Raw genomic sequence first — 13,583 nt, 5'->3', positions numbered from 1 at the left:
GTAATATGGAGTTCACATCAGACATTGGTAATCATTCAATTAATTTAACATATCTAGATGACCTTATAAATGTGTGTAAAAATAGATTATGTATTGAACACACATGAAGTTTAGTCAATAAAAAAAATTTGTTACTGACAACTTCAGCTGGGATTTTGGGTATGCGCTGCTCAAGGTTCCTGATAATCTTCTTGGAGCATTCAGAGGTTTAAATGATATTGTTTAAGACTGTACCCCTTTGCATGAGATTTTTTGTGTTTTAGAGTCTGCATCATTCCCCTGCAGTCATTCCATCATTGTCTGTCATCTGATTGACTTTCTCTAACTGAACATTACATTTAGAGAAGTACAGAGAACTCACCCCACCCTGATGTCATCAGGCTGTGATAATGAAAGAGTGTTGAACATGAGAATAGTGTTTTAAAGGAGTATACCATCGACTGCTGGCAGATGCCTACATCAACATTTCCAATATGCACTAAGATGGGGAAGTTTATATTTAGCTTAACAGGATAAATGTTCTAAGCTGGCAAAATGAGAACATTTAATTTTAAATTGCATTATTTTGACATTTATTGACTTGCTTCTAAAAAACCATGTCATCATAATAGTTTCATAGTCATAAACATTGGATTTGGACATAGTTTAGCAATTGCAGGATCATCATCTGCAGTGCATAACGTTATTGTAGCTCAATCACATTATAACTAAGACCTTTTCAACATTCTTGGTTTGACTGATGTATGTTTGCAAAAAGGTCAGAATTATGAGTGTTTTTAATGCTATACTCACCATAGTATGCTTCTTGAGCAATACTTTGGTAATGAGAAACCTTTTCAAAGGCCATTATGTAGGACTGAAGCAGCTGACATAATTAGCACTGCACTTATTCCCTGTATCTTTTCATTTTCTTTCACATAATTCCCAATCAAATTTGCCTGATTGTGTTTGTTCACCTAGATTACATGAGTTGTTACAGACATGTGATGTAAATTCCACACCAACAGGCTATTTTAAGTATATTTACAGAGAAAAGCATTGGCATTTCTTTTTATTTCCCCACTGTTTAAGATTAGGAGCGGTCTGAAAATAGTGCTGAGGACTTGCACAGTCAGTCCCACTGTACCAAAGTAAAACTCTTCGGGGAGGCTGCCCATCTCTTGACTGTTGTCAGGGGCCATTCCTGTACCACATCCTTCGTCTTCTCATCCACTCGCATCACTGACTCTTTGGTTATCCCCAGCAGCCTTGGGACCAGCTTATTTTTACCCTTCATCTTTTCCTGTCAAAAGGAAAACATCAGTCAAAAAAAGAGAAAAAAAAAACAACTCAGCTAGACACCTACACAGATGATTCATGCAAGATAAAAATGCAAAAATACTGGTGCCATTCAGCTGCTGCTGCTGTAATACAGATGTTGGATCTGTTTCTCTGAGCTTCAAATGGTTGAAGTGGGGGAGGGAAGCTGCGAAGTGACCCGAACTGCTCTGGCTTGTTTAACTGCTGCTTTATTGAACAGGGTCTCCAAAGGTTTAAGTCACTGTCAGCACAGCAGCATGGAGCCTCCACCAGCTCTGCTGCCCACTGAAAATCTATCACAACTCACTTCAAACACTGAACGTAAACTTAGCTGCCCTTCAGAGGTGGAGAAGATGAAAAAATGAGCAGTGTGGTGGAGATGCAAAGGTCATATTTATTTATATATATGCTGTATATATATAGAAAGAGGGAAACATTCGTTTCGCTTTATCACAGGGTCAGAACTTTAGACAATAGCACAAACCCAGAACACATCTTATTTGGAGGGCCCTTAAACCCAAGGGCAGATAACATTATACTAGTGTCCTTTCCATATTTATGCAAGCGTTGATTGTTTCAGGTTCCATTATTTAAACATCATAATTTTCAAGGCTTCATTCAAACAGTTCCTTTCTAATTTAAAGTGGAAAAATGATTTATTGTGTCATTTAGATTAACATGCCTGAGCAAGAAAATGCAATTAAGGCATTTGCAGCATACACACCAGCACACATGACTGCAGCAAACCTACATTTAGCACACATAACTGAATGAGTGCAATTACTTTCGGGAACTGTAATTTTTTTTCCTCTTTGTGTTTGTGTGTTTACAACAATACAAAGCTTTTGGCCTCCGAAAAACTGCAGTGATTAAAGACTCACAGATGAGAAATGGCGGGTTCCAGAAAAACACTCCAACAATGCCAGGCCTGCGCTTTTCCTTTTGCAAACATCAACAGCTGAGTGCAGCGAGAGTAAATTATTTAGCAGAGTCTTGAAATCTCCATCACTACCTCTTCCCTTTGAACACAGGCAGCGCTTGTGCATACACGTTTCCATCACAGCATACAGACAAATTGCTTGAACCCAGCCGTGAGCTTTAACCATCAAGCTAAAAATGTAATTTATTATCCATCAAAACTATGCTCCTTCTGGCTTTGCCCCCTTTATTTCACAAATATGTGACAAAATGGGAGTGCTGTCAGAAAACACTCGTTTGCTTGCAAACTTTATTCTGTTCATTTGCTGTTTTTCCATTCCACTTCCACTATAAAACTAGAGCAGAACAGAACAGCTATTGTTACAAGCTTCTACTCATAAGCCTTCTATTTGACGTAATAAATAGAAGGCTTATTCTATTTACCTACAGTCCCTATCTGGGACTGTAGGTGCTGCCAGCTTGCCTCCATACCTGTTTAAGCACACAGGCTATCACAGAGAGTATCTAATACTTCATAATCAAAGCGGACGGTTGCTGCAATAGTGACATTACATGCCTACGCTTAACTGGCACTGGTCAATTACAATAACATGACAACTCTGGCATTATCTACTGTATATATTTGGTCTGGATTACAATGAACGATGTAATCCCACCTGTTAAACTTAATCTTTAACAAGATTATTTATTATGCTAATTAAAAGTAAACACCTGAAACACAAACAGAATGCATGACAAAAACCTATTGACAAAGAAAAAGTAAAAGTATTCAACCCAAAACCGTATGTGGTCAATCACATAGGGTTTTATGTGATTGATCAGCACAAAGCAATGCACAGTTGTGAAGTGGAAGAAAACTAATTTTCTTTTTTTCCTCCTTATATAATATATCAAGTATAATAAATATATTTTGTGGTATGTCCATACCAGCGTTGCATCTCTAGAGATTGAACACTTTGCCTGTGGTTTATAAAAGTACTTCAGCTTAGTCATTTTGAATTGAGAGTGTCTGTGAACATCAGCTTTCAGTTCTTGCCACAAATTTAGGCTGGACTGTGATCGGACAATTGCAACACATGATTATGCCTTTGTTTACAGGATTGCCCTGTGTTTACCTCCTTCTGTCTCCTTTTTACCTATGACTAGATTCCCTTTCCTTCCTAAGGAAAATCCGAAGGTCAAAAAAGCTATGTTTTGGTCTTAGCTAAATCCAACCAGCAAATAGGAACTCTTATGGATTTCTTTCAACAGTAACTTTCTTCTTGTCATTCTTCCACAAGGGCCAAAATGTGGAAGTGCTTGATTAGTAATTTTCCCGTAGACAGATTTTTCCACCGGAGTTATAAATCTCTCTTTCTTGGTCTTCACATGAAATCTCAATAGAGAAAAATCCATTGATATTTGTGATTTTAACATGAAAAAATGTGGCCAAGGTGTAGTTGTATGAATACTTTTGCAAGATACTTTCATCCACTGCGGCAAAGCACAGTAATGATTAAAAACAGTAATAAATATATCTTAAGCTACAAAATAATTTGAAAAATGCAAAGTATGAGTGAAAATAATTTTTTGCACATATTTAAAACTTTCATGGATTGATTTCGCAATATTTTAGCTCTTACCTTGACGAGGAAGAAGGACACTCCATATGTTGGCAGAGACCTGGCAAGCTTCACATACTTCACTTTGCCTTCAATTTCTGACATTTCTCCACAGTTTTTATGTTCCTGGAAGAAAACAACAGTTACGACATTGCAAAACAGTTTTTAAATGCTGTGGTCTACATTTTATGTGAGTAGTTTCTTGATTGACAAAATAGCTGGAATTTCTGAGGCGTTCTGAAGACAATATATTTCAGAAATGCAACACTTATGACACTCAACACATACTTGGAATATTTTCTTCTCAGACCCTCGTTGCTTGATGTACTCTTTAGGGAGGAACTCTTTCAGGCTGGAAAGATAAATTGAATGTTTGCATAGTTACTCAGTTAGCAGGCAGCCAGTTCCCTTCCTTTTAACATACCTCCAAATATGAGGTCATTCTTTGTATCTATGTTTCAGAAAACAGTTGTAAGAGCTGACATCAGCCGTGAGCTTTCCACTGCAGGAAATCCCTGCGGTAAGAGTGTGTACTGAAGGAGACGATAACTACCATACAGCTCTGAGCTGAACATAAAAAAATAAATAAATAAACACTAACATTGTTTTTTTTTTCTTCTTCTTTTCCTGAATGGTGGCTTAAACTAATCTTTTAAATGAGAAAATCTTACTCCAGGAATCCAGGCTTGTGTTTGTGCTCCACGTGGGGTCCAAACTGGATCTGAGCCTGTATCCCTGCAAACTCACAGGCTTTGTCAAAGGAAACAGGGTGGGATCCATTCAATATATCATCCCTAGCCTGGAGGAGACACAAGGACAGAGAGCAGAGAGGGATTAGATGAGACACACATCTCATGAAAAAAATAAAAAAATACTAAAAAAGCATCAGTACCATCCTAAATTCATTCAACAGAACTCTAAAAGAAGCCCCTCTATGAATGACTTAGAGGCAATCTGGTCTGAAGATTGTGCAATTGTGAGATTCTCCACCTGTATCTATCACTTTCCATGAAAACAAACAGCGAGGGCAAAGAGAGAATTAGTCAATGAAGCAGTCAAGAGGCCCTTGGCTGCTTCTTTGAGGAGTTGTGGAGATACACAGCTCCAGGAGGGCTGCTGAACAGAAAATGCACACCGCACTTTTCAGATTTTTTACCTGTAAAATATATTTCAAGGGGGTGCATCATATTTCATCCACTTCACAATTATACAATACGTTGTGTAGGTGTACAATGTAAAATCAGACTACAATCTGTGGAAAATTGTATTTTCACTTACATTATGATGAGAAATGCACATGGTGTTATACTGTATTGTCTTTCTATAGAACAGTCGGTCCCCAATTAAATTCCAAAGAAAATTAATTAATTAAGAAATTTTCTTCCTGGCTAGCAAAGGAGGCATGTCTCAAAGCCACACTCTTTACAATATCTTCCAAATTTGATGGGGAGAGAAAAGCCTTTGTTGACACGTTTCAAATGTTTCCCCTGTGCGTTGGTTTCTCCAGGGGGCAGTCAGCTCTCCTTCACTCTCCCTTTCTTGTTCACTGCTGCAAATTTAATGGCCTCAAGAGCTGAGAGGCCATGCTGACAATGAGGGAGACTCTATCTATGCTTTTAGCATTGGCATATCAGTGCACAGCGTGGACTCAGCTCATTCTTACGTCCTGTTGCATCAATAAAAGCCTAAGCAGCAGCTTACTGCTGTAATGAGGACAACAATGTCCTCTCCTCACAATCATGTCCTTCGCGAGTGCAATTCACTGTGAAGCACATAAGCTCTTGGCAAACATAAGAAGATGTGCTAAAATTAGTCCTCACACATGCCTTTCACACTGATATGCACTGATCACTAGAAGGGGTTACACAAATTAAGATGCTAGGAATAATAGGAGACACTCATTTTGCAGCAAGTATGACTTGCAGACACAGAGTACAAAGTGCTTTGAAAATTATTTAGCAAATAAAATAAAAAACAATGGGAAAAATATGTGAAGAGAAAAAAAACAAAGCTTCTAAAATGTATTCATACATCTCAAAATTTTTGCATCTTTTAACTCATTGTGTATTTGTACTTCCCCATATTTTTAGGTATTCTAAAAAGATTTTATGTTATGAATGAAAGCAAATAAACTGTTTTTATTTTCATAACTACAAATAATAAATTTACTGCCCTTGACTATGACACCACTAAATTAGTAATGCACACCACAAATTTGGGGCAGGGTGTTGCTAGGTTCAACTCTCAGTTGGACAAAGACCCTAAACATGCAGCTACAGGCGTATTCTATATTCATGTTAGAACAAAGCATGTTCCTGTGTTAGAATGGCCAAGGCTAAATTCAGATATAAAACCAGTTGAGAATCTGTGGGACTGAAGAAAAAAAAAACAGATTTTGACAAATCCTTTCTATCCAATCAGGCTGAGATTAACCTATTTTTTCAAAAACAACAGGCAAAAATGGTCAGTCTCTAGATGTGCAAAGCTGGTAGAGGCACACCCCAGAGCATTTGTAGATGAAACTGCAGTAAAAGGGGCTACATTTTGACTCAGGGGAGCTGAATGCAAATACACATCACACGTTTCAGATTTTTATTTTTAATACATGTTTTATACTATCATTTTCCTTCCATTTCACAGTAATGAACTTTTCATATTGGTCTATCACGTTTTCTTTCTTTTTTTTAAAATGAGTCCAGGTTTTTGAAGCTAAAATATTGATGGTAAAAAATAGGTAACTAATGTGATTCAGAAAAAAAAATAGATGAAGGATGCCTTTAAGTATAAATTACAGTTAGAGTCTCTGTATTTTTTAGAAAAAAATATTACTAAACCGCATAGGAACAGTTAGATAAATGTGATATAAATATTGATATTTTCAATTTCTAAAAATAATACTTATACAAGAAGTAAAAACTGATGTAGGCTGATTAGTATGCATTCTGGGCTGTGATTATGAGGAGGTTAATTAAAACTTATGCTGTGATATGTGTTCATTTAGTATGATGATTAAAAGCTAGAAAATTAAACTTGGCTTGATTAGTTATTGAGGTTGGAGGAGTGAAAGTAGCCGCAGAGCAGGTTCACTAGATGTAGGTTGTGTTTCACAGTAGGTGATAAAAATACTTGCTGAGATGTGTCAGAACGTATATAGTCACAATGAATACCTGTGCAAATATTAACGCAAATAGCTGAAAGCTACAACAAATGTTTATTGTACTCCAAAGAATTTTGATACCTTAAAATTATCCAGGTGAATACGAAGGTTTGCAATGACAAGGCAAGGCAGTAAGGACAGAATCTTAAAACATTTTCACCAAGCTGCATGATTAGGAGTGAAGCATAAGACATCAGGATCCGTGACACACACAGTCTGCCTAAGGCGCCAGCACTGAGGTCAACCAGCACACCACGACCAAGCAGAGCAAAGACTGAAATACTTTTACAAAAATAAATGATGGCAAAGAGAAGAATATGTCAACTGAATCACATGACGGTTGATGGCATTATTAGTAATATGTTGATCCTATTGTCTTCTCTTACTTTGCTGAAATATTCAGTTTTCAAAGAATCAAATATGCTTAGAAAATGGTAAAAACTTGTTGAATAATTGAACTTTGTTAGATTACAGATCTGTGGATGATATTGCAACACTAAAGACTGTTCTGCTAAAAAATGAAAATGAGAAAATAGGAACACTTATCTGTCTTGATTTCTGGACAGTTCAATTCATTATAATGCAGCTCATTTCAATTTTATTTATATTCCACTGAATCATGAAACACATCATCCCAGGACACTTTCAATGGCAAACAGATCCGTCTTCCAACAGATTGAGACCTCTTTGTTCAAAATTCAGTTCAAATTAATCAAGTTATTGCTAAATCAATCCAGTCACATTCAGATTGAACTGCATACATCCCTCCACATGTATTGTAGAATCAAAGTCAGTTGGTCATATAATCTTTGGTAAGGAAACCCTATCAGTTGCTTTAGGTGTCAGTTTACAGTACAAAGGTTTTCTCTGATCTTGAAATTTAAAAATAATGGGAGTTTACAAGAAGCAAAATGTTAATTTAAGTTGGATTTAAAACTATGAAACCCCAAGATTATGATCAAGTAGATATTTGAATATCAGAAGAGGAGCTGCAATTTGTGAGTAAAACATTTAACACCATAAAGACTTGCAAAAGTGGCTATTCCAGAGTGTGTCCCCTACATATTTCCAAAACACATTTTACTTCTCCATCTCTGGTTTTTAACCGACATTTTCAATGTATTTCACCACCATGTTATAAAAAAAAACTTACTTGTGCTGCTTTAACACCTCTTATCTTTGAAAGCAAGAAGATTGGTGGAATAATAAATGTAAGTAATTAGTATCTACTGCTTTGCTAGATCTGTAGTTGATGCTATCTTACGTCCCTGCAGGCTTCGCTGACACACCTTTAAAGAATACATGCCACAGCATTATTTACTGGCTGCAGATTTGCTTTCATTACAATCTTTAGAGCCCAAAGTATTGCAGTAATGTAGAGCTATGCAGTCTCAGCCCCCTAGTGAATAGTTTGCATGACTTCATCTGTGTTGCTAAATATGATACTGCATAAGTACAACAAAATGTGCATATGAGCCAACAGTGTTCTGGTAATATTCAAAAGCAATGGGATAATATTTTTGAGATGATGTGAACGTAAGGAGGAAAAGGTTTCATTAATACCTCTTTTGCTGAAGATGGATTTTAATTTTATTTGTAACACTTTGCTGACTCTTTTACCTTGTCTCTATAAGTTATTTTAATGTTTCTCTGAATTTTTGTTTTGTACCAAAGCCTGAATACAGAAACTCTCTCAAAACTTTATTTTGACTGTTAAGTCAGTTGAATCATAAATATGATTCACTGGACAAATGTTTGGCTTCTTGGCAAAAATAACAAAAAGAGTGTTTTGAGGAGTCAATATAATTTTTTGAACTATGAAAGATTGTAGCAATTGTCAGACGGTGGTGACATCATCATACTATGGTTAAAAACTGGGTTCATGTCAGAAGAATGCTGATGAAAGTTGTTGAAAACCCAGAAAGAATTCTGACAAAACCTTGTTGATTGCTGTAAATAATGTATGGCTGAGGTGTAGCTTGAGAAGAGACCTTTTACCAAATAGTAATTAGTTAAATTTTTATACTAACCTTGTATTTTAACCTTGTATGCACCAGAAAGAAATAGATTATGTCAGTGTCAAGTAGGTGACCATATGAACACAGCCCCAATGACTCTAATATTCTCAAATCAAGAAATACTTGTATTAAATATTATGCAGAGAGAGGTAAGAGCATCAAAAACTTATAAAAACAGCTCACGTTGTTTTTGCTCCTTTCAGACAAAAACATCCAGCATCAATTCTCACACCACCTACTCCAACATGAGTCATATTGACTAACTGACCAATCCGCAAGTGTCTAATATGTAATTATAATAGGACATTAAGAAGATAACAGGAAGGGTGAGAAAGGAACAGTCAGTTCAGGTGCTCATTTGTCACTTACTGTTTGCCATGGAACATGCTGGATTTGGATGAATCTGAACAACTTTCTCAGAGGAATACAAGGACGGTTTTGTTATAGTTAATAAAGTTAAACACGCTAACTGTGTTAGCTGTCAATCTAATTTAATATGTCAACAATGTCATCATTTTTATTTGCTTGAGAAAAATAGTCAAATTCTATTGGCATAAAGCCCAGAAAAAATGCTTTGAACAAAGTTTTTAGATCAGCTCGTAGAGTTAAAAATTTGGCTAAATCCGGCAGTCTACTGGCAAGTCAAAGATTCATGTAAACCAGAGATCAGACAATCAAAAGTCTGAATGAATTTCTAAGAAATGGGAATTCTGAAAAAGTAAATAAAAAATTAAAAAGTCAGTAAACACATTCAGATATTCCACTTTTTTAAAAGATTTTCTCTCCTCTGTTTCTATTTGGTTCTTTTAACACAGTGACAAATTAGTGCCACAGCCATGTGAATAGTCTCTGTGATCTGTGCAACAATCCAACTGTGTGTGAGAGACAGAACAACGGAAAGATAGATGGGAAAGAGCATGGGAGGGCAGGGGGCGGAGCTGTTGTTGTGAAAGGAAATATGAGTGTGCTGCGAGGAGACCATGATGCGCACATAGTGCCGTAATGTGTGCCAGCGTGAGAGGGTGGGGATGTGTGGAACTGTGTCAGAATGAGTGCGAAACAGAGAGAGAATGACGATGGGCAAACTGGAAGGGATGGAAACAGCAAGTAAGAGAAGCAGAAAGGGAAAACAAGGACTGAATTGAAGATTATATAGTACACACTGTACAGTTAGGAAAAAGCTAAGGCACCCTATGAGAGTGGGCATATATGGCTTAACATATTTGGACAAATGTATATCCAATATAAATTTAACCAATACCGAAATAGAATAGTAATATTCTCAAACTAAATCCAAAGAAAAGTCCTTTCTATTGAATAATACATGAGGAAACCCCCACATTTATTTCTACCAAAAATGGCTAATTCCAGATATGTGTATTAAGGTGATGATGAATAGAACATAGTTATTCACTAGGTTTTAATATTGTCATGTTTGGAACTCAGACTTTTAGTCCTCTTGACTGTTGGAACAAAAACTCCGGAACTGTTATCGACTTCCAGACAAAATGATTCTAGATGAGGAATTTAAAGAAGTTTCAAAATAATTTGAAATCTGTCATTTTACTGTGCAGAAAATAGTCTAAGATGAGAACATTTAAAGCAACTTCAAACATGTCCAGGTCGGAATGTCCAGCAAATCTCCCCTGAAAGAATACCGGAAGATGCTAAAAGAAGTTGGCCCTGCCCATCATCATCATGAATTCTATCATGTGTAAGAGGGAACTTGAGGAAAATGTGAAACTGTACGCAAAATATGTCAAGCAAAATCAACAGAACTGGCTCCTACAACATGACAATTACCCTAAATATACCAGTAAATTCACAAGAACGGGCTGGGAGTTAAGAATTTGCAGTCAAAGCTCAGCTCTTCATCTCATTGAGATGTTGTGTGGTGAGTTCAAACCCACTGGCAAGCAAGAAAACTCTCAAAGTATCTCACAGCAGATGGTGAAGTGTGAGAAAACTTTTCTTCAGATTGATGAGAGTGGCTGAAAGGAGGATAGAAAACTTATTTCACTCATTTATTTTCACAAAAGGGGGCCAGATTGCTTATTAGGGAGTAACTTTTCAGAAAGTTGGAATATGCACTTTTGTTTAAAATTTCACAAATTAAGCTTGTGTGAACAGCACATTTGGATTCGCAATACGAGATTCTACTTGCTCCTCTACTAGAACCATCCGATGACCACACCAGGTCCAAACAAAAAAAATGCTCTTCCATCAGTAAAAGAAAAGGTCTGGTTGGCAGAAAGTTCTGTCCTGGTAGGGTCAAGTGAATCAGATGTATCTGTTGACAGAGAGGTCAGCAATGTCTAAGTATTTCTTTCAGAAAGGTTTTGTATGAGGAAGTCTTCTGTTATATCAGATCACTCTAAAAAAGTTGCAGAGTAGTGTCAATACAACAGACAGCCTTCGAGCTGTATCCATACATATTTCATGTTGGAGAGAGTTTTGGGGTTTTCTTTCTTTCAGGAAGGCTTTAAGGTACTCTTTGCACATGGGATGCTTTTACAGCATATCTACTGTATGTTATAACATAAGAAGCAATGTACAGAATGAAAAAAAAAGATGAATACTATAAACCTTTTATGATATAATTTAAATCTGCATTCTTAGACCTAAATATTTAAACTTGAAAGTAGCCAAAATATTGTCTTAAGTCAAATCTCAGTAAAAATATACACAAAATAAAAATGTCTCCTTGAATTGACAGTGCTCATAAAGCCCTTTAGCTTTCTGTAACTTACAGTTTTGACCTTAAAACAACTTGATAAAAACACCAAAAACTAATAACTTGGTAGTTCAGCAATCAGTGCATATCACAAATTCACACATTTGTGAATCAGTAATTAGTAATTAGATTAAAGTCAGTCCTGCCAATGTTAGCTTCTCAACAAAGGGAGATAATAGAATTTGGTGATTGTTGTCCAGATTAGCAAGACAGGGGTACCGTTCTGGTATCGGGACCACAAAGGTTGGATGGAGTGGAATGGGGTTGCCCCAACAACATGCAGCTGTTTGTAGAGATTTGACTCTAGGAGTTTAACTGAGATCAGCCTGTTCAGCGGCCAACAGGAAGCCCCCTAAACGTGGGTCCACCACTTGTGAGAAGGAATGTTGAGGTTGAGGTTGGGTGCCATGCAAACCATCTGTTAGGTGAGGTCAGGGGCCTGGCTCAATAGATGATGAAATAGTGATGGTAGAATGGAGTAGGAGATGGATGGATGTGGTGCTACTCCGCTCTGTGGTAGTGAAGAACGTTTATTCTATTCCTTATTCATGAGATTATAGATCATGACCCAGAACCATCTGAGCCTTCTGGCCTGATAACACTATGAACCAAATAGTGTTGCTGAGGAGAGGAATCTCCTCAAGTGACTTGGTTTCACTCCAGGAACTTTTACCTTCCACAGTCCAATCTTTCACAAGCAGAGGATAAAAGACCGAGCGATGAACAGATTGTTCTGTTTTTCACATCAATCAGATAAAATACCTTTTGGTCATCTAACACTAAAGTTTTCCAATGCAGGTAAACATTTAATAAATTTGTTTTGCAAATGTACTGTGAAAAAAGAAGATCTTGTCCCAACCAAATCAAAACTAACGAAGTTAAGGACTCAGACCCTGATAAAATGTCTAATGTTTCAACAAACTCTGCATTTAATAACTATTGTACATTTTTAAAAAATCTGAAGCCAATACATCCCTCAATGTCTTGTACAACTTTTTGAACTCCCAATGTAATTTGGTTTATTATACACAGTATACAAACAGTAACAATTTCTGGAAATCTTAAAAAAAAAAAAAAAATCAAACAGATTTCTCATACCAAATCTCTCTTTTTTTTAGCCCAACATTCATAAGTGCTTCTCCACATTCAATGTCACGCTGCACTGTGAGCCACCGGACTCCACTCCTTCCCTCTCTTATAAAGAAAATGTGATCAGATGGTGGTTTATATTGTAAATAAATTGTTCCAATCATAACATTTAAGAAGATTGTACAGTGTCTAAGCTAAAAGCTCACAACAACACAAGTAAAAGGCAAACTTGGCAATCTGTTAGATTTCTTCTCAAACAGCAGCATTTCCCTTATCGGCTGAGAGACCATGAATGTGTGGGCGATCTACCATCTTGTAGGCACAATCTTAATTCAAGGCATGTCTTCAGCAGATTCAGGCTTGGTAACCACTGCAGATACAAATGTAAGTGTAAACCAGGGAGCTGATTAATCCAAAGGTTGTATAAATGACAATAATTCTCTGTAACATTTCAGCTCAATACGCCCCGAGCACAAATGTGTTTTTTGTGTTTGTTTTTTTTAAATTCTATAGCAGTTATGCTGAAAACTGTAATTTATTTAGACTGATCTTAAATAGCAACAGCTGTGGGGTATTCTGTAATCAAATAATCCAAATCTCTATCCTGCAGAATGAATAAAAAACAGAATAGGTTACATTATCTGCTGGTAAAAGTACCTTATGACTTGAGCTGCCTTCAGCTGAACCTTTGTTATGGGTTTGGTAAAAATGGACAAACCAGCTTCTTAACAGGTGTTCTAATTACC

At 36.6% G+C, this 13,583-nt stretch overlaps 1 protein-coding gene across 5 annotated transcripts in view; it reads right to left on the bottom strand.

Moving 5' to 3' along the window:
- tln2 (talin 2) overlaps positions 1-13,583 on the bottom strand; it is a 108,776-nt gene that overhangs the window by 47,701 nt on the left and 47,492 nt on the right. For all 5 annotated transcript variants that reach the window (XM_005798236.2, XM_023346480.1, XM_023346490.1 and 2 more), the window contains exons 7-10: positions 4,511-4,638; positions 4,128-4,191; positions 3,861-3,965; positions 1,127-1,282 (exon numbers count right to left, since the gene is read on the bottom strand). In XM_005798236.2, coding sequence (XP_005798293.1) covers positions 1,127-1,282; positions 3,861-3,965; positions 4,128-4,191; positions 4,511-4,638 — 453 coding nt within the window. The remainder of the gene's footprint in view (positions 1-1,126; positions 1,283-3,860; positions 3,966-4,127; positions 4,192-4,510; positions 4,639-13,583) is intronic.

This window comes from Xiphophorus maculatus, chromosome 2, assembly GCF_002775205.1.
Source record: "Xiphophorus maculatus strain JP 163 A chromosome 2, X_maculatus-5.0-male, whole genome shotgun sequence".
NCBI lineage: Eukaryota > Metazoa > Chordata > Actinopteri > Cyprinodontiformes > Poeciliidae > Xiphophorus > Xiphophorus maculatus.
This window is presented reverse-complemented; position numbering and strand designations above follow the sequence as displayed.